General features: G+C 57.5%; 1 protein-coding gene and 1 non-coding gene across 5 annotated transcripts in view; both read left to right on the top strand.

The window, feature by feature from the left end:
* AP1B1 (adaptor related protein complex 1 subunit beta 1) overlaps positions 1 to 18,445 on the top strand; it is a 41,734-nt gene extending 23,289 nt beyond the window's left edge. For 3 of the 4 annotated variants that reach the window (XM_070400254.1, XM_070400256.1, XM_070400255.1), the window contains exons 7-22: positions 272 to 493; positions 3,371 to 3,491; positions 3,955 to 4,050; positions 5,029 to 5,144; positions 5,467 to 5,632; positions 8,269 to 8,367; positions 8,737 to 8,996; positions 9,599 to 9,800; positions 10,575 to 10,595; positions 11,216 to 11,359; positions 12,702 to 12,847; positions 14,428 to 14,557; positions 14,835 to 14,919; positions 15,596 to 15,682; positions 15,778 to 15,932; positions 17,454 to 18,445. In XM_070400254.1, the coding sequence (XP_070256355.1) occupies positions 272 to 493; positions 3,371 to 3,491; positions 3,955 to 4,050; positions 5,029 to 5,144; positions 5,467 to 5,632; positions 8,269 to 8,367; positions 8,737 to 8,996; positions 9,599 to 9,800; positions 10,575 to 10,595; positions 11,216 to 11,359; positions 12,702 to 12,847; positions 14,428 to 14,557; positions 14,835 to 14,919; positions 15,596 to 15,682; positions 15,778 to 15,932; positions 17,454 to 17,528 (2,125 nt within the window). In that variant the 3' untranslated portion in view covers positions 17,529 to 18,445. The remainder of the gene's footprint in view (positions 1 to 271; positions 494 to 3,370; positions 3,492 to 3,954; positions 4,051 to 5,028; positions 5,145 to 5,466; positions 5,633 to 8,268; positions 8,368 to 8,736; positions 8,997 to 9,598; positions 9,801 to 10,574; positions 10,596 to 11,215; positions 11,360 to 12,701; positions 12,848 to 14,427; positions 14,558 to 14,834; positions 14,920 to 15,595; positions 15,683 to 15,777; positions 15,933 to 17,453) is intronic. The other variant, XM_070400257.1, reaches the window with a different exon arrangement.
* On the top strand, positions 13,328 to 13,424 carry LOC138998239 (small nucleolar RNA SNORD125). The gene has a single exon (XR_011469107.1). It is a non-coding gene; the product is annotated as a small nucleolar RNA SNORD125 (small nucleolar RNA).
* Positions 18,446 to 20,406: the final 1,961 nt, after the last annotated feature.

Here is a 20,406-nt window from a genome sequence, read left to right as displayed (position 1 = left end):
ATCAAGTATTTGCTACATGCCTGGCATTCTGCTGGTGCTTTACATGCATTGTCTCATGTAGGCCCCAGCAACTCTGTGAAGTCAGCATCATCTCCATTTTCTAGGGGAGGAAACTGGGGCTTAGAGTGGTTTTCATAAACTTAGGGTCAGTTTGCATGCAGCAAAACCAAGATCTGGATCTTTCATTAAAAAAGAAGTGCTATCCTGATAACTAAAAACAGGGTGTTGCCCCTTGTCTGTCTCCTCTTTATCCCCTTGGAACGGATCTCAGTATCTGCGAGCGGGTCACTCCCAGGCTCTCCCACGCCAACTCTGCTGTGGTGCTGTCTGCTGTGAAGGTGTTGATGAAGTTCATGGAGATGTTGTCCAAGGATCTGGACTACTATGGCACGCTGCTCAAGAAGCTGGCCCCGCCCCTGGTCACGCTGCTGTCCGCTGAGCCTGAGCTGCAGTACGTGGCCCTGCGCAACATCAACCTCATCGTGCAGAAAAGGTACCAGGACTGCCTCACACATGCAGTGTGTCCTGCTGGGGGTTCCGCTGCTGGGAACAGGGCTCTAAAGGGAAACGGACATGTCCCCGTGCAGGAAGTCAGTAGCGTACAGAGGTTCTCAGCCAGGGACAGCTTTGTCCCAGAGACATTTGACAACATCTGGAGACGTTTTTGGTTGTCACAACTGGAGGTACTGCTGGTATCTAGTGGGTAGAGGCCAGGGATGCGGCTGAACATCCTGCAATGCATAGGGCAGAGAACGGTTTTGTCCGTTATGTCAGTAGTGCTGAGGTTGAGAAACCCTGGCTTAGCTTAACCAGGTAGCAGGCCAGGTAAAGGCTTGCATGGAGCTGCTTCTTTTTAAAAATATATATATATAATTGATTTCAGAGAGGAAGAGAGAGGGAAAGAAGGATAGAAATATCAATGATGAGAAATAATCATTGATTGGCTGCCTTCTGCACACCCCCTACTGGGGATCAAGCCCACAACCGGGCATGTGCTCTGATTGGGAATCGAACTGTGATCTCCTGGTTCATAGATCGATGCTCAGCCACTGAGCTACACCAGCCGGGCTAGCTTAGAGCTTCTTAACCACAGACAATGGATCGCTCCACAGTCCGCAGAACCCTCTGGAAATGGGGAGTACGAGTGTGTGTGTGTGTGTGTGTGTGTGTGTGTGTGTGTGTGTGATTGTAGATTTTTCCTGGAGACAGAGTCTGTAGTGTTAGTTAAATCCCAGAATTCCCAGAAGTCGGAGGACTCCAGGAGGTGAGGCATGGTGTGGACTTTGCAACAGCCTCGGGGCCAGGGAGGGGTATGTGAAAGTTGCTCAGAATGCTGTGCAACCTGTTTCCATCTGCCCCATGGAAACAATTGCAGCAGGAAGCCACTGATCCTATGAGGAAAAGCGTCTGATGCCCGCAGGGGGTGGGGCTGAAAGCAATCAGGAGTGCCACATCAAGGGCCCAGAGCAGGAGGAAGTCTCTGGAATGATCCAGTGAGGGAGCCCAGCAGCTCTGCAGTGTAGAGCTGGACGCTGGAGTTCTACCAGCCTTTCTGGTCAAATGGCTTTCTCAGCAACTCACTCATGATCCTTGTGTGTTACAGTAGCCCCGTTGGTGGAAGTGAGGCCAAGGGAACAGGGGCCTCATAGACATTCTCTCTTGGAAGACAGCACACGCTCCTTGTCATTGTAGCATCGGTCTGGTTCTGAGGACATTCTTGGGGGCCCAGAGATATCAGTGGAATTGGGACATTTGTGCAGGTTTGGGAATTAAATATGGGAAAGCTCTCTCAGTGCCTAGACCAGTGGTTCTCAACCTTCTGGCCCTTTAAATACAGTTCCTCATGTTGTGACCCAACCATAAAATTGCTACTTCATAACTGTAACGTTGCTACTGTTATGAATCGTCATGTAAATATCTGATATGCAGGATGGTCTTAGGCGACCCCTGTGAAAGGGTTGTTCAACCGCCAAAGGGGTCGCGACCCACAGGTTGAGAACCGCTGGCCTAGACCGAGGGGTGAGACGGGGAGTCGCAGCTGCAGGGTGGGATTAGTAAGGTGCGGTGACGTACGGACCCTGGTCAGTGTGAAGGGCTCCCTGGGCTATATTTAACATGGCAAATCTCTTAAGATGTTCTTTTGCCAAGGCACCACCTGGCGCAGTCCCGACAAGTGGTTGGGCAGCTGTGCCAAGTCCTGACTGCGGAAATCACGTCTTCCTGCTGCCCCCCAGCTCGGATCCTGCTGCCCCCACAGGCACGATGGAGGCTCTTTGCTGTGCCAGGACCTCCCTGCAGCTTGCACAGCAGCACAGAGTTCCCAGGGTTCCTCCTCCTTCTCTGTGTGTCTTCTCCCTTCACCCTCTGTCCTCACTCCTTTGCCTTCCTCTTTTCTGTTGTGGAAGCGGCATAAGAGTAAGAGCTGAGGGTGGTGACTGCCATCTTGTTCCCTTCCTTATTAGCATTACATGTGTAACCTGGTGCAAGCCTCTCCACCTGTCAGCTTTCCTCATCTCAAAAATGTGGGTGGTGCCAGAGGAGCAGTGACACTGGTGATGGCTCCTGTGTAGCCAGTGCCTCTGAGGCAGGCTATTGATCATCTTGCTTCACAGCAGCCCTGCTCTGTAGGAATCGGTGCCGGGGTCCCAGGACCACCCCCATTCAGATTCACTAGGACTCATGGGGGTCACGTAGTTGTCCTCTGGCTGAGATGAATTATTGATGTAGTGAGGGTACATAGCTGGGTGCAAGTGGAATCTGGAGGAGTCCATGTACAGATTTCCTTATGTTCCCTACCTTCCACGGGGATGGGGTCATATAGAGCACACGCCTCCCTCAGCAACAAAATGCAGCAGGAAAGCAGGTGTTTCGAGTAGAACATATTGTTTATACAAACAGTTAATCACCTTTCTCATTTAGGGAAAGGTGAGAACACTCCCAAAAGCCGAGGTCCGGGACTCCGGGACTTTTTAAGACTAGAGACTGGGGTCTGCAGTGGTGCTGCTTTCCGGCACAGTGTCATGCTCGTTACCTGGGTGAGGTCGTAGGCGCCTGAGGCACAAGCTGGGATGGAACTAAGGCCTGGTCCCCAAGCCCAGCGCCTGCTCCCTGCTGCCTCTCGAATGCAAGCTGTTCCTGTTCCTATTCCCTTCCATTCCTGGATGTGGTTAGACATGCAATGACCAGTCACAGCTTTGCCCAAGCCAGTCAGTAGGCCCTCTGCCCAGAAGCGTGCAGCCATGGTGGCCACTGCCTTCATGGATGTCAGGCTTCACCTCACACCCCAGAAATGTCCCCACAAATGTGAAGAGGTTTTCTCAGAACTAATTGCTTGCTTGTTGCTCCTTGGGCTGCCCTGCCCTGCCACCAGGCCTGAGATCCTGAAGCACGAGATGAAAGTCTTTTTTGTGAAGTACAATGACCCCATCTACGTGAAGCTAGAGAAGCTGGACATCATGATCCGCCTGGCCTCCCAGGCCAACATCGCCCAGGTCAGCAGAGGGTGGTGGCTGGGGGCATGGGCGTGGGTGTGGACAGCAGTACCACCCTCGAGCTGTGGTCTCTGGGCAGGCTGCCTGATCTCACTGTTAACTGACAGTTCATTCGTGAAGAGTGCTTAGCACAGGGCATGGGGTTTTGTAAACAAGCATGAGACAAATGTTGTGATAAAGATTTTGTTCTCCCTGTTGTTATCCATTCATTGAAAAGTGGTAGTTAGGTGGGTGTGTTAGCTAGGTCAACCTAAACAAGGGCTGTCCAGCCCTACCAATTAGTTCTTTCCTGCTTTTCTCTTGGAGCACCTGCCAGCTTTCTCCCTCCCTCAGGGCTTCCACCTCTAGCAAGAGGCAGAATCTCATCCTTCTAGGGGTCTGTGCATCCCCACTGCCCAGGGGTGTTCTAGGTGGTTGCCCCACTAGATCCCCTCCAATCCCATCTTCTCTTTTGGGGCCACAGGTCTTGGCAGAGCTTAAAGAGTATGCGACAGAGGTGGATGTAGACTTTGTACGGAAGGCTGTGCGAGCCATTGGCCGCTGCGCCATCAAGGTGGAGGTAAGGCTCTGGGACTCTGTCTTCAGCTGGGGGTGAGGGAGGGGAAGGGAGCTGAAAGCAGGAAACCGGTCTGATTCTAGCAGAATCTGTCAGCTTCTTGTGGTCCAGGAAGGCCTGCGCATCACTGCTAGAGTCCCCAAGGCACCATTGTGCAGGTTTGGTTGGGCTCATTCTCATTCTGTAATCTCCTTTAGGCCTTCGAGTTGTTGCAAATGAAATGGACCCATGACATGGATTCTCCTGCATCTTAGCTATGCTGATGGGGCAGCCCCAGCTGGTGGTGGCCCTGGTAGACTTAACCTTCATTTCATGGAGCTTGGGTCAGGGGCTGTGCCTGTCAAAGGTTCTGAAAAGGGCCATGCATGATTCAGCCCACCCTGTGTCCCTTTCTCCACGCTCCCAAGGGCTCTGCAAACCCCCGTGTCCTGACGTTTCATCCATCCCATTCTCTGCCTAAGGAGATGCTCCTTGACCACTGAGTTGACTCCTTAAATGGGTCCACTGGAGGCTGGGAGATCCTGGGACAGCTGGTCACCCCAGTCCCTTATGACATTTTCCCATTGGCACCTGTGATGGCCTCCTGAGAAATCTCTTCCACAAGGGCATTAGCGCAGCATGTTGGAATGGGGCTGGAGGAGGGGGGCAGGCGGGGGGGATGTCTAAACAGAACTTTTCTAAGCGTTTTTGGTAGAAGTAGAAGTGAGGTGAGGTCAGGCTGGTGCATGGTCACTCTGCCCTCAGGGCTTGCCTGGAGGAGCTCCAAGGACTCTCCCACTCTCAGAAGCTCCACTGGCCTCCCCCTCAGTCTAACTCTATCTCCCTATGCCCTGCTGTTCCAAAGCATCATTGTTGTCCTGTGCTCCCACTGTGACAAGGAAGGTGGGCAAGGCAGGACTGAGCCCTTGGCCAAGGCACGGTTGTTAGTTCTCTTGGGAATGGGTCCCGGGGCCTTACCCACCCTCTCCTCTCCCCACACAGCAATCTGCGGAGCGCTGCGTGAGCACGCTGCTCGATCTCATCCAGACCAAGGTGAACTACGTGGTCCAGGAAGCCATCGTGGTCATCAAGGACATCTTCCGCAAATACCCCAACAAGTACGTGCCTGTCCCTCCCTGCGAGGCTGCTGCGACTCTGTGGGAAGGGAAAGCAAGGAAGAGCCTCTCCCCTCTTCCTTACTTCTGGGCCACAGGCAGCATTCTCAAAGGAAACCCTTGGCTTTTTATTTCTCCTTTGCTGCCCCTTCTCTGCTCCCCAGACCAAAATAACTAAAATGTAACAGATAAAACCCAGATCCCTTTACTCACCTCTTGGGGCCTTGGGTGGGGGCATCTGCTTGTCTCTCTTGGCCCTGCTGGGCCCCCCCTGCGCTGCTGGGGCTCCCTCAGTGCTCACTGCTGACTGTGTGCTGGCCTCCAGGTATGAGAGCGTGATCGCCACCCTGTGCGAGAACCTGGACTCCTTGGATGAGCCAGAGGCCCGGGCTGCCATGATTTGGATTGTGGGCGAGTATGCTGAGCGGATTGACAATGCGGACGAGCTGCTGGAGAGCTTCCTCGAGGGCTTCCATGACGAGAGCACGCAGGTGAGCCGTCACACAGGCCAGCTCAAGCCAGGGGTGGGTCATGCCTGGCAGTGGCACCACTGCCATCCGTCCTGCTCTGAAACCCTCCCCTCAGCCTGCCGGCCTCAGGGCCCTGCCCCTGCTAATACTGCATCGATGGTGTGGACAGACAGGGAAGTGCTGTGGGGGGACAGGGTGGCCCCTTTTCCTCCCACCGCTAGTACCTTAGGGCCGGACGTGCGAGAACGGTCTGTGATGGTGTGCACCGGAAGCAGGCAAAGCGTTCCGGTTTGGTTTTCCTATTTCTCTTTGATAGTTAATACATTGATTCGGGTCAAAATTGGAAAGGTACAAAAGAACATTTATAGTGAAAACTCTCTTTCCTACCCCTTTCCTGGCCACCAGTTCTCCCGGGGATCACTAATGTTATTTACCGGTTTCTTGGGGATACTTGAGAGGGAGTTTAGGAATATACCAGCAGGTATACACATACCTCTATTCATGTAAACACACACGTATACAATCAAGGATTACTCTTTGTGGTTCTTATGTTCTATAAAGTCATCCTAAACACAGAATTAGCAAGTACTAAACCATAGCTCCCAGGAGAAATATAAAGTTGCTTAGCAAACAGTAGCTGTGTGGTGGTGGTGGTTTAGTTTAACTGGCCTGCTCTCTTTGCCTCTTGGGTTCACAATATAGTTCAAAGCTTTTATAAGAATACTTGTTTAGTATTTTGCAGTTTGGGAATGTATTTTATCTTTTTAAAAAATTAATTTGTATTTTAGAGAGACAGGAGAGAGAGGGAAACATCGATTGAGAGAGAAACATTAATCGGTGCCTCCAGCATGCACCCTGACCTTTTGATGCACGGAGTGTTGCTCAACCAACTGAGCCCACCAGCCAGGGCAGGAACTTATTTTAGGTTGTCTGTTTGAGCTCCTTGCCCTAGGCTCATTGGCCTTTCCAGCCATGGATGGGAAGCTCAGAAAATGTTAGCCAGGGGGGTGCGTCATCATCCCAGCTTACGTCTGGCCCCTATCTGGATGGCGTCATTGCAGGAGGGCTGCTGGTAGGGGCTGGGAGGAGTTGGACTTGTGACCCAAGTTGCCAGCCAGCATAGCACACCAGGCAGTGAGGAACGATTCCAGGCAGCCAGCTGACCGGGGCTGGGGAGAACTTGGTAAAAGAGTCCCTGTGTGGTGGCCATGCTGATATTGATGAGGATGATGACAGTTGTGTCTTGAACAGAATACCCAGTAGGTTCTTTACATTTGTTGTCATATTGACTCTTCCATTAACCCTATGAGGTATATGCCCATTTTATAGATGAGGAAACACACTCAGAGAAGTGAACTGACTTGTACAGGGCCGCCCAGCGAGGAAGTGGTAGAACCAGAGTTCCGTTGAGGTGTTCAGTCTAACTCTAGCTCCAAGGCAGCTGCTAGACTTCAGAGCTCACAAGAACCCCGTGAAGTAGCCCACGCCTCTCCCTCACTGACTTTCCCTCACTGACAGGGTGAATGGCTTTAGCTGCACTGCCAGCCAGGGGGTTCGAGCCAGGGCTGGAAGCCAGTCCCAGGGCCGCCTCCTGCTTTGAAAACAGCCAGCCCCCTGCTCCTCTGCCATTGACCCACGTGTAACCAAATTGCAAGGACTCTGGTTCATCTAATCCCAGAAACAGACCACATGCCCCACCCCCCCCACCTCCTGCTGTCAGCCCACCCCATGTACCAGTGTGATTAGCCTTTGTTTTTATAGGTGCCCTCCTGCCCGACAGGGCTCAGGCCTGTCTTTGGCAGAACCCTGGCTCAAGAGCCCTCAGGCTGCCTTCTTGTCCCAGGACTGACAAAAATGAGATGTGCAAAAAATTGTTTCTTCAGTCAGCATGTTTTTCCTTAGTGCCCGCTATGCACTGGGCACTAGATTGCACAGTAACCAGGGATACAACTGTGACAGACATGATCTGCCTGCTCTCAAGGGCTCTCGCCAGGGGACGGCATTTCCATCCTGTGGGTCGATGCTATGAGAGTGTCAGGAGGCTACAGAAGCAGGGGGTGGGGGCTGGGGCAGCATGAGATCCAAGGGGGTGAGGAGGGATCGATCGGCCAGGTTGCAGGCAGCAGGAGGCAAGTTCAGGGGAAGGCAGCAGCCAGGTAAGAGGCAGAGGCTGAGCGAGGGCTGGACAGGGATGGCCCACCGTCTGGTGGAAGCACAGCTCAACAACAGGCTGGCTCTGGGGGCCCAACTGGCCTGGTGCCCTGGGCCTCACTGGCAGCATCTCTGTTATTGACAGATGGTCCCTTTAAGAAACATCCCAGCTACACATGTTGCCTTTTTAAGCTGTGAGCTCCTTGAGGCACCATGAGGCCTGGAGTCCTGAATGGTTTCTGGGCCCTCGGACAGGGCAGCATCCCCTGGCCTGCCTGGGGTTGCCAAATAGTACAGTGGCCACTGCTTCCTGAATGGTCTTGGCTGCTCAGCACTGCCAACACCCTCTGCTCACCTTAGTGTGTTCTGCGGCCACCCTGAAACCTAGGAAAGCTGGTCTCTGCTTCCAGGGCCGTCAGCACCCTTTTCCTCTTCAAGGCCCTCTTTGGGTTTCTTACTGTCCCATATGAAGCCCCTTTTTCCTTGTCATTTCTGTCTCCCTGCAGGTCCAGCTACAGCTGCTGACAGCCATAGTGAAACTCTTTCTGAAGAAGCCAACAGAGACCCAGGAGCTGGTGCAGCAGGTCCTCAGCTTGGCCACTCAGGTGGGTGTCCCAGCCTCCCTGCTTCAGTCCAAGCAGCCAGACCTGGGTGGTCCTGCCCCTAAGACTGGCACCGTCGTGGGTTTGGCTCAGTCACCGACAAAAAAGATGGAATGGGGTCAGGAGTGAAGTTGAGACAGACTGTAAATGAGCAGGGAGAGGGAAGTCATGAGAACCAGAGGGTTCATATGCAGGCAGGGAGGGCAGACTGCCATGGAGGGGAGTGAGGAATGGAGATAGGAGTGGGCATGGCCTGCTAGGGTGCGCACGAGTGGAAAGTGGGGGGGCAGGCTGCTCGGCCGTGTCCATTTAAACTTCCCCTTCCCCGGCTGCTGTGCTCTGAGTTTCACAAGCTTCTCCTCACGCCCCCAGGACTCAGACAACCCAGACCTGCGGGACCGTGGCTACATCTACTGGCGCCTGCTCTCCACAGACCCAGTGGCTGCCAAGGAGGTGGTGTTGGCCGAGAAGCCGCTCATCTCAGAAGAGACAGACCTCATCGAGCCCACGCTGCTGGACGAGCTCATCTGCTACATCGGCACGCTGGCTTCCGTCTACCACAAGCCGCCCAGCGCCTTTGTGGAGGGGGGCCGGGGCGTGGTGCACAAGAGCCTGCCGCCCCGCACCGCCTCGTGAGTGAAGTGGGCCGGTTGCCGGGCGGAGCCTCCCCCTGGTTTCTCAGTTCAGTAGCACAGGTGCTCAGGCCCGAGTCTGAGAGAAATTATAATTCCAGCAACTCTTATCGAATGCTGACTACACACCAGGTGTTGATTAGGTGACGTCGTTTGATCCTTACAACAGATCTGAGGGGTGCCCCATTTAACAGGCGTGACAGTGGGCATGGAGAGTGGGCGTGCCTGGTGCAGCGTCCCACAGCCCGGAGCTGGGCTCAGACGATTCTGACTCCAGAGCACTGTTCTCGCCTTCCTCCTCTGCCGCGCCAGGTGGTTGGTTTGGCCTGGTTGCCAAGTCCCCTGGGGACTGGCATCCAGTCTTCTCTGTAGAGTGGGCGGAGTGGTGGAAATACCATTCTCCTCCCCGTGAAGCTGCATCGCTTAGACAGCTGAGAAATGGACCAGGCAGGGGAATGGGAGGAAGAGGAGGCATGTAGACAGCCCCTAAGGGGAGACCCAGTGCCTGTCGTGGGGGAGGACCCTGGAGACTGGGGACTCTGACCTCCCTGAGACCGTCTGCCCCCAACCCTTCTGATCCTCTCCCTCCTGCATCCCTGAAGGAGCGAGAGCACAGAGAGCCCTGAGACAGCCCCTGCTGGAGCGCCCTCTGGTGAGCAGCCAGATGTCATTCCCGCCCAGGGGGACCTGCTGGGTGACCTCCTCAACCTGGACCTCGGCCCCCCAGTGAGTGGCCCACCCCTGGCCACCTCCTCGGTGCAAATGGGAGCTGTGGACCTTCTCGGTGGCGGCCTTGACAGCCTGGTATGTCCTGGGAACCCCTCTAGATGCCATTGGTAATGCTCTTCCGAGGAGCAATCACTGAACGTCCTGTGTGCCAGGCACCTCTGCCCATGAAGGTGATCATGTAGCTCCCTACGTGTAGGTGAGAAAACTGAGGCTAAAGGGTCAGGAGACTTTCCCTCCGAGAGAGCACAGCTGCTAAATGGCAGACACAGGACTTAGCCCTGGTCCTGCCACTGAGCCCCAAGAGACCTGGGGCAGGCTCGGCCAGTCCTAGTCCCTTCCCCGAGTCTGACCCTGCAGGCACCGTGGCCCTGTAAGGCTGAAGGAGCCAGATCTGTGTCCATGCACCCCAAACCCTGCACCAGCTGGGGCAGCAGCCCGGCGGGCCTGAGAGAAAGGGACAGTTCTGCTCCCCTGTAGGAAGGTGGTGTGAGACTGGCCTGGGTATCTCCCTGGAACTTCTTCAGGCAGCTGGTAGAGACGGTAGAGCGGGCAGCAGAACCTGTGTCACTCAGTCATGCCCGGCTCAGATCCCGAGGCTGTGGCACAGGATGTGGGTGGTAGGGTCAGACCCGGGGGCTAGTGCTCATCATGGAAACAGTCTAGGCCCCTCCTAGTCCTGGCACAGCCTTGCACCAGACTCATCTTGGATGGGGCGGCAGTAACTAATCTTCTCTCTTTCCTTCTTTCTACCTCCCCCCCTCACCTCGTCTCTCTGTATGTCTTCCTTCCTGGCTTTTCTCTCTGCATGTGGCTGCCTGTTCTCTTCACCCTGCCTGCTTCTGCTTGGAGATGGGGGATGAGCCTGAAGGGGTACGGTTCAACCCTTGCGTCACCAAGCCTTCGTCCCTGCTCCTCCTGAGAGCGCTGGCCTAACATCCCAAGAGGCAGATGATGTCAAAGCAGGCCCTCCCTGCTGAGCCCTGGCCTCTATCCAGTGTCCTGGCAGCCTCTGTCCTGGCAGTCCACCTGCCCCTGGGCCCCTAAATCCATGAATTCCTCATCCCGTCCTCACTACCCAGTGACAATTTGCCTGGTCATCCTGAGGATCGCTGGTCCTCTCTGTCCCCATGGGCCCTCTCTGGTATCTTGGAGGGCACACTCTCGTCTCCTTAGCACAGCCCTCTTACAGCAGTGTGCCTCCGGTGCCCCTTTTATCCGTGGACTGAGTGTTTACGAGTGTCCCCAGCTTTCCTAGAGGTCACCCCTAAGGCTTGAGATTTGCAGGGCACAGGAGAGCTCGGCCTCTCTTCTCCACCCACCTCACTCTTTCTTGTTTCTGCAACTTAGAGTTGATGTCACAGAAGCCTTGTGGGGTCCCCTCCTGGCCCGCCCACCCTATTTTCTAAAGAGCCAGGTGGCTACACTCATCCCAGGCCCCTGATGACCCTGCCTCTGGTGCCTGCCACTGACCCCTTCTCTTTCCTTTCCAGATCGGGGGCCCCAACTTCGTGACACCTCCAGCAGCAACAGTACCAGCTAACCTAGGTGCACCCATGGGCAGTGGCCTGAGTGATCTCTTTGACCTGACCAGTGGCGTGGGCACCCTGTCAGGATCATATGTGGCCCCCAAAGCAGTAAGTGCCATGCCTCCTCTTGTGGCAAAAGCGGAGAGAAGTTAGAGACTGATGTGCGGGCTCCTAAAACGGCCCATTCTATGGAATCTGCTCAGGCCAGCGGGGCGGGCTCCAGGAGCTGCAGTTTGCCAGCACCATGCCCAGGGCAGCTGGGGGCTGTGGGAGCCCAGAGAAGAGATGCTGAGTCAGGCATGGGGGTGGCCAGGGAAAGGCATCCTAGGGAAGCTGGCGCTCAGGCCTGCAGATCAAGTCAGACTTACCCAGGCAAAGTGGGGAGGGGGCTCCAGCCTGCGGGAAAGCCTGGAGGTGTGGGAGAGCCGGCATCCTCCAGGGAACTAGCACAGTCCCATCGACTTGGAGCAGCGCTTCTCAGTGCTGTCCAACCAGTGCCTCTCATTGATAATAGACGTTTTATAATGCCCCTTCCTCTCTGTCCTTAAATGAGATCTGTGGACCTCATTTACCTACACCTGTAATTTAAAAAATAATCAATAAGCCCAGGTTGAGCGTCGACCCGTGAACCAAGAGGTGCCTGGTATAGGGTCAGGGTGGGCTGAAGGCTACTGCCCAGATGGCTCTGAGGTGCCTGGAGTTGGCAACTGGAGAGATGATGGGACGTTTGCTAACAGGACATCTTGGGGAAGCTGTCCAGGAGCGCCTGAGCCTTTTGCCCTTGCTGGGAGCCATCTGAGTGAGATGACGGCCTGAGAGGCATTGCACGTCCACAGGGTGACACCAGCAGATGGGCAGGGCTTTAATTCAAGCTCTTTGCTCAGCAAATACTCCCTGTATCACTAGGGAAGGAGCCAGGGGACGGGCTTCTCGGAAGAGGCAGCTCTTACACTTGAGACCAGGATGACAAGGGCAGCCAAACAGCAGGGGGCCTGCCAGCAAGGGGCCCTTAGGTACTGTCCTTAGACCAGTTTCCGCAATTAAAGGCCAGCCCTGCCTCTGTGGAGAGGACAGGCTGTGACGGCCAGGGAGGCCCACAGCCCTGGCGGAGGCCCAGCATGGCCTTGGGCTCTGGGCCTCAGGTCTCCTTGGCTCCTCAGGAGGCTGTCCTCGCCTTCCTCGGCCTCCTTCCTGAGTGTTCCTTCTTTGATCTCTGAGAATCTGGGCCAGCCTTTGGGCACACCAAGCACTTCCCTACCTGAGCTGCTCCAGTGGTGGTGGCCCCGGGTGGCCCTGCAGGGCTGTTCTCCTGCTGAGATACACATTGTCATCCCCTGGCGGTAAAGGCAGGGAGGCCCCTGCAGGGGAGAGAGCGGAAGGACTCTCAGGGAGGCTGTTGAGCTTTGGGGAAATGGCGAACTGCAGCCCCTGCCCACTGCCTTCCCTGCAGATCTGGCTCCCCGCCATGAAAGCCAAGGGGTTGGAGATCTCGGGCACCTTCACCCGCCAGGTGGGCTCCATCTCCATGGACCTGCAGCTGACCAACAAGGCCCTGCAGGTCATGACCGACTTTGCCATCCAGTTCAACCGCAACAGGTGAGCGCCCACGGCCAGCCTGCTGAGCGCCCTGTGGTGGCTGCATTTCGGAGCTGAGGCTGCAGGGGCCTGGGCCCTTTTTCCTGGTGAAGGCGGGTGTTCCTCACAACCACACTTCAGACCAAAACTGTCTAATCTCTCCCCCAATGACCTCTTAATGTGGACTTCGAAGTACTGGGCCAAGGGGTATGGTTTCTCCCCTTCGATTGACTTCCTCCCCTGCCCAAAGAGGTGTTTTACTGACAGAAACCCAGCTCCAGCAGAGGAGCCTGCCTTTGGCAAAACCCCACATAACAGGAGCTTGGGGCCTCCTTCCCAGCCCTGAATTGCTCCCAGCTCTAAGAAGGCTGATGGGGAGTGGTGGCTGCTCCAGGCTTCTCATCCCCAGCAGGTCCCCTGCACGGGGGGTCGGGGGGAAGTCTGCCGTCTGGCACCATGAGGGTCTCCATGCACCAGGCCGGCGAGGCCCGAGCTCCCGGAGAACTGAGCAGCCTCTCCTGATGATTCTTCTTCCTGAGCAGCTCTAGTGATGAGCAAACTGAGCCTCTAAGAAGTTGACTGAAGGGGCTGCTTCCTCAGGGAGAGCCTTCGGGCCAGTGGGTCCTGACCCTCTGTCAGACCAGGGAGGGTGGCAGCTGCTCTCCCACTGACCCTCATGTGACCCTGGAGGCCACAGACACTCCAGGCTCCAAGGGGTGGTCCTGTGATCACTCATAACAAACTGACTGTGTGTTGAGAGCTTCCTAAGTTCTAGGCCCTATGCCAAGGGCTTTCAAAATATTGTCTCCCTGGAGCCACCTGGCAGCCCAGGGAGGTCAGGGCCATCCTCTTCTGTGAGCAGGTGATGGCCTGGGCTCAGCAGGTCACGCGGCAGCTGTGGTGGAGCCCCCGGAAGCCCGGAGTGCCGGGCCAGCACCAGGGCCTGCAGTTCCCAGTCATCTCCTGCTCTGTCTCAGGCAGAGCCACTCACCCTCCCTGAATCTGTGTGTCCCGGAAGCTGGGAGACTCTATACCTGTCATTCTTTTATGAGGATAGGGATTGGTGTAATTCCAAATCCTCAGTTCATGGTGCCCATCATAACTGTTACATATCTTCCCAGAGCCTGTGCTGGGGTGACTCACACGCCTGGGGTCCTCCTGATGGGCCCCTGTGCTGCTTTATCTAGAAGCAGGCCTTTCCTGTGTGTCACTTGGGATGGTCAGCTCCCTCCTGGGAGATGGGAATGGGCAGCAGCAACTTGGGCAGGCGCGGAGTTTTCAGGTATCAGATGGAGCGCTCTGAGGGGCAGGGCGAGGCTGTGCTTACTGCGTCTGCCCAGTGCCTAGCCCAGAGGACAAAGAGGAGCAGAGATGGGCTCAAGCCTGCAGCCGCCTGACACTCTGTCCTCCTGTCCGCCAGGCCATTGCGGGCTGCAGGGTCAGGGTCAGAAGTTGGTCTTTCTGGCTTGGGCCTGGGCCTGGCGTGAGGCCGGCTTACGGGAGAGGCTTCTTGCCAACCGGTGCCCCGGCTCTGGGGCTGGAGGAGCCCATGTGTCAGCGCCTGCTCCCTGCCGTCCCTACGGGGACTTCTCTCTCCACAGCTTTGGTCTGGCCCCCGCTGCTCCCCTCCAGGTCCATGCGCCACTCAGCCCCAACCAGACCGTGGAGATCTCCCTGCCTCTCAACACGGTGGGCTCAGTCATGAAGATGGAGCCTCTGAACAACCTCCAGGTGTGTTCCGGCGGGACCACGCCCCTCGTCTTTACCCGCACACCCACCCCAGGGGGGAGCCTGGTGGGACGGTCTGGGCCTGTGTGTGTGTGTGTGGAGTCCTGCTCTTGGCCACACATGTGCCCAGGAGGCCTGAGCAGAGGGGACAAAGGGCGTGGCTCCCAGGGAAGGCCTGTGAGGGAATCTGATCAGGTCTGGGGCACAGGGCGTGGGCCCTTCCTAGGCCTCAGAGGTGGGGGCCAGGCCTCAGGGACCGACTCGGGCCCCCTGTTCCTAGGTGGCTGTGAAGAACAACATTGATGTCTTCTACTTCAGCACCTTGTACCCGCTGCACATCCTCTTTGTGGAGGACGGGAAGATGGGTGAGTCGTGAAGTCAGCCCTGGGGCTCCTGGAATAGATGGATGGGTTGCCCCACAGCAGCACCTGTGAGTCACCAGCTTCTCTGCTGAGCCTGCACTGACGGGCACACTTCCATGGGGGCCGCCAGGGTCTTGTCAGACCAACTGTGGCCACCAGGGGGCATGCCGCGCAGGAACCATCTCACTCCTCCGTTCTCTAGCTCTGCCCTTCCGCCTTGCCTTTGGCCTCTAGACAGTTGTCTCCTGGGCCCTCAAGGCAGGGAGCCCAGGCCATGCCTCACACCTGATGCCCATCTCCTCTGCCCTGGCTGGAACCCCTGAGCGACTCATCCCAGGGCCCAGAGGACTCACTTCCAGCTCAGCGCTGCGTGGAGCACTTTGCCCCCCTCATGTCTCAGCCACCACCGAAGTCCTGTAACTCAGGCTGACTAACGAGCAGGCTGCTCGGGGCCAGAGCGGGAGGAGGCATCTGTGGGTGCTGGGGGAGAGCTAGGCCCCGAGGCAGGAAGCCCGGGGTCTTTTGGGAGCAGCATGGGCGGAGGGTTTGCTCAGGAGGCAGGAGCTGCTGTGGCAAAGCTCATGCCTGTCCTGTTTCAAGGCAGACCCGTTTCCTGCTCAGTGTTACTGCCCGGGGCCATGAGTTACCGAGGTCCGTCTTCTCTCCCCCTTCCTCCCAGACCGGCAGATTTTCCTGGCCACGTGGAAGGACATTCCCAATGAGAATGAAGCCCAGTTCCAGATCAGAGACTGTCCCCTCAATGCGGGTAGGACTCCTGAGCACCCCCCACCCGTCCACACTGCCCCTCACCTACACCCAATCCCTCCCCCGTCACTGACTGGGGGGCCTTCTGACCCTCAGAGGCCGTGAGCAGCAGGCTGCAGAGTAGCAACATCTTCACAGTCGCCAAGAGGAACGTGGAGGGTCAGGACATGCTCTACCAGTCCCTGAAGCTGACCAATGGCATCTGGGTGCTGGCGGAGCTGCGCATCCAGCCGGGCAACCCCAACTTCATGGTGAGGGCCCCCGCTCCCGCCCAGCCAGCCTGGGGCCTCTGTCCTGGGCAGCCTCTCTTGCCCACCCCCAGGCCCCGGGGCAGCTCTGATGGAGGACACTAGCCCAGCCAGGCTGGAGTCCCTTTGAGGCTGGTGTGAATGGGCATCAGAATTCTGTCCCTAAAAGGATCTTAGAAAGCTTTCAACTCAGTCCCATCAAGTTACCCAAATAAGACACCAAGCTGGGTCTCAGGACGGTGATTTGGACTAGACGGTTCTGTACATTGGGCCCTGTGAGGCGGCACAGTGGCCTGCCTGAGGGCCCGCCTGCGAGGATGGTGATTCCGAGCAGCTTGTCCTTCCCAGCCTTTGAGTCAGACCCCGTCAGGACATGGCTTCTGTGTAGTGCGTGGTGGTCCTGGACACCAGGCTGCTGGTCCAGGCCCCAGAGAGCACCGGGCTTTGCTTCTCCCCTGCACCCAAGTCTCTGGCAGGCATGGCCCTCCAGACACTGCTCCCTGGGCCCCGCTGGCGGCCTTGGCTCTGTGGTTGGGTGAAGGCTGCAGTGGTGGTAATTTCCGTCTCCTTGTGTTTGGTTGCTGCATGTCCACCTTCCCTGCTGATGCCCGTGGTGCAGGACTTGGAGGTTAGCGGATTGCTTTTCTCTTCCTCTTTCCCCTCCGTCCTCCCCAGCCACAACTTGCACACCCCGCCTCCTGGCTTGGCTCCAATGCACCCCCGGCTCTCCTGGCCTCTGCACTCTGCTGGTCCCCATCCAGGCTGCAGGCAGGAGAGCTAGCTGCCCTCTGCTGACACCCCGCTGCTTCCCAACCAGGTGGCCCCCTCTGAGGAGCTGGTACCCCACTTCCCAGCACACACAGTGTGCACAGAGCCCTTAGAGGACACTGTGCCCCTTGGGGCCACTGCTGCTGGTTTCTGGTGCCACCTGCCCTCTCCCTTCCTAATTGCACCCTTCAGAGCAGCAGTTCTGGCAGAAGGGGTGGTGGCACTTGTTGCTCCTCTACCTGTGCTCTCCAGCTCCTGTTGCAGTTAGAGCTGAGGCCAAGTCTCTGGCGTACCTGCTTTCTGTGCAAGAAATCAGGAAGAACCCCCGGCGCCCCCACCATCTCCCAGAGCAGAAGCCTGCTCCCTCCCTGCCCGCCCCCCCTCCCCCCCCATACCTCCTCAGGGACCTCAGTCCCCATGGCTGTGGGAGCCAGGCAGCTCTGCAGGGTGGGGGCTGGGCCTCCCTCACAGCCTCCGGCTGCTGATTCACGCTGCTTGCCGTAGGGCCCGTGGCTGACAGACAGCAGGTGTGTGGGCTGCAAGTATATTTGGTCCACACCCGGCTGGCTGCGGCGGCCGCCCCCTCTCCCTCACCACACAGCTGCCCAGCCACGCTGCTGCCACCAAGCCACGTGTGCACACCACACCTCCATCTGGCCCCCACCCTGTCTGTCCTCCCACGTGTTCCCTCCCAGCCTAGTAAATGACAGCCCCGGAGAGGAGCCCAGAGTGAGTGCGGCCTTCTCTCCCCTGCAGCTGTCCCTGAAGTGTCGAGCACCCGAGGTGTCCCAGCACGTGTACCAGGCCTACGAGACCATCCTCAAGAACTGAGGCCCCGACCAGGGCCCACCCCAGCCTTTTGCCAGCCCATGGAGGAGCCCCCTGTGGGGTGACAGTCCCTCCTCCCAGGAGGGGCCTGGCAAGGCTCCTGGCCACCCACAGGGCTTCCTGGTCCTGACTGCAGGGCCCGCTTGGGTCCTCAGGGCAGGGTGGCCCCCCTCCTGGAGCGAAATCTCAGTTTCTCCCAGGCTTGGAGGCCCCTCTTCCATTGCTGCTGACATTTAGGGTCAGTGAGGAGGAGACCAAAGGAGACAGAGCCAGAGCCGTCACCGAGGCTGCACAGGGAGACCCAGAGCTCTCTTCCTTTCCTGGTGCCTGAGGGCAAGTGCGAAGTTCCCCCCCTCAGGCTCCCAGCCCAGGAAGCGCCCTGCCCCCGTCTCTCCGGGTTGGTGGTAGCGACCCTCCCCCACTGCCCACTCCAGTGGGACGGGCCCTGCCAGGCTGTCCTGGTGTGCGTGGAGGGTCCCCTTGGTACCAGGAGGGCTGCTTTGTCAATCAGGGGTTCCCATGACCTGCACCTCCTCCCCACCCCAACCTCTCTCCCTGCGTCCATCCAGTTGGGCCACAGCCTTCCAAGAGCTGACCAGCATGGGGAGACCAGGCAGACGCTCCCAGAGCCCTGCCCAGGCCCCTGCTCCCTCGGCAGTTGCACACACCCCTCCCACCCCCGCTCGCTCCCTCTCTGCCCTGAGGGCCGTCACTGCCTGTGGTGCATTCCTCAGTGTCCCCTGGGCTCCCAGAGCCGAGGGGGCTGAGGGTGGGGACATAGGTAAGCGGGGCACCTCCTGTCCAGCGTTTCTCCTTCACGTCTGCTACCCTCCTCCTGGCCTCCCAGTGTCAGTGTGTCTGACAGAGCATTAGGTTTTCCTGTTACTGCTGTTTAATAATAAAGAGTCTGCTTTTGGCAATCACGGACACTTCTTTCCCTTTCCCCCAAATGTCAGAATTGAAAGCTGGTTGAGGATGATTTTCTGAGCCCTGCAGTAACTATATCTAATATATATAAACAGAGACTATATATTGTATGTTTACTCTTATTTTCAGAAAGAGAAAGTGAATAAAAACGATGACATCAAGCATGTCCCTGGCCAGTGTGTCAGGTCCTACCTGAGGCCCTTCCGGTCGGGGTGTGGGTCCCCTGGGGTCCAGGGTTACGTGCTGAGCTCTGTGCCCAGCTCCTCCCTGGCACTCAGGACTGTCTCCCTCCACCCTGTCCTTAAACACTGACTTCTGGGTCCTGCTGGTCTCCCTGGCACCTCTCCCACCCTTGATTCCAACTCTACCCGAGCAGACACCGTCTGGCCTTTTGATGTTGGCCAAGAGGGCTGACATGGTTTGGTTTCCCTCAGCTCCCTGCCATCAGGGAGGCTCCTGGGAGTGGCTGCAGGAGACGGGCTCTGGCGGGCAGGCTGCGCACCAGGCCTGTCTGGGCACGCTGTCCCCACCTTGCAGCTGCAGCTGGCTGAGTGTGGGAACTGAGCTGACAGCTGCTACCAGGGATGCTCCGTTGGCCCTGAGCCTGGCATTGGCCTAGCTTTCGGGGGAGGGCAGCCAGACCCTGGGCAGGGCTTCGACGGCAGAGCTGCTCGGGGTTCTCAGGGCCTCGTGGCTGGTAGGCATTCAGCCTGCTTCTGAGGGAGAACCAGCCGGTCCCTTGCCTTTCCAGCCCCAGCCACTTCCTGCTCCCTGCCCACCTCTGACACATGGCTGCCTTCCCAGCTGCCTGGGGACCAGGCATTGGCAGGGACCCCTGGCCCTCCACTGTCCCACCTCCGACCCCTGGGTATTGTCATGCTGTCCTAGGGACCCAGAGCCTAGGCCCGCGATTGCACAACCCTAGCTCCACCTCACCGGAAAGTCCCCAGGCTCAGAAGGCCCTGGATACCCGGGCTGGAGTCCCCTCGGGCTGTGGGCGAGGGCCGGGTTTTGGGCCCTGGAGGGGAGAGGCTGTTACCCTGCCTGCCGGTGGCCTGCTGCTCCTGCCGCACTGGGGGCCCGCCGTCCACCCCAACACCCTGTGAGTGCACTGCTGGCTCAGCCATCAGGGACCTCAGAGCTTTCTGATGGCACCGCTCCAGCACCAAAGAGTTGAATGTAGGGTAGCTGTCCTCAGTGGGGGACGATGGGGAACGAGGCCCAGCACTGAGCCCCTGGGGTGAGGAGAGCCGGGGAGAGGCTGGCCTGGTTGGACAGAGGGCCTTGCACTGTCACCGGACATCTTGAATTTGCCTTCCTAACTCAAGCCGTGGCCGGATCTTGGGCAGTTGTGGGCAGGACCTTGCCGTGATTTTGCCCTCTCCCACGCACACGGTGCCTGGCAGGATGGGACCCAGCCACCTGAATATACTCAGAGAGAAACTGAGACAGTTCCCCACGCTGGGCTTCACCACATCACTGCATCGGAAAACAGCAGGAGGCCCAGGCTCCAGGAAAAGTGCCTTAGGAATATCCAGCTGGTGCCTTCAGCTTCCGGTCCCTCCCTCCCCTCGGTGTGGACCCATCACATGCCTCCTCCCTCACCCCTGGCACTCCCCACTCTCAGCCTGACACCTCTCAGGGGCCTTGGCGTCCTGGGCCTTCCCAGCCGGTTGAGGAATTCAACAGCCTGTCTGCCAGCCACTTACTAAGGCCTGTGGCATGACCTCATTTTACTTTATATTTTATTGATTTCAGAGAAGAAGGGAGAGAGAAACATTAATGATGAGAGAGAATCATTGATCAGCTGCCTCCTGCACGCGCCCCCCCCCCCCCGCCACCCCCCCGGAACTGAGCCTGCAACCTGGAATTGAACTGCGACCTCCTGGTTCATAGGTTGATGCTCAGCCACTGAGCCATGCCAGCCGGGCTCATTTTACATTTTTAATCTTCA

The sequence above is a fragment of the Myotis yumanensis genome, unplaced genomic scaffold (assembly GCF_028538775.1).
Source record: "Myotis yumanensis isolate MYYU_CA2020_CCGP unplaced genomic scaffold, mMyoYum1.0.hap1 SCAF_19, whole genome shotgun sequence".
Classification (NCBI taxonomy): domain Eukaryota; kingdom Metazoa; phylum Chordata; class Mammalia; order Chiroptera; family Vespertilionidae; genus Myotis; species Myotis yumanensis.
Note: the sequence above shows the minus strand (reverse complement) of the source record. Positions and strands in the feature narration are given on the sequence as shown.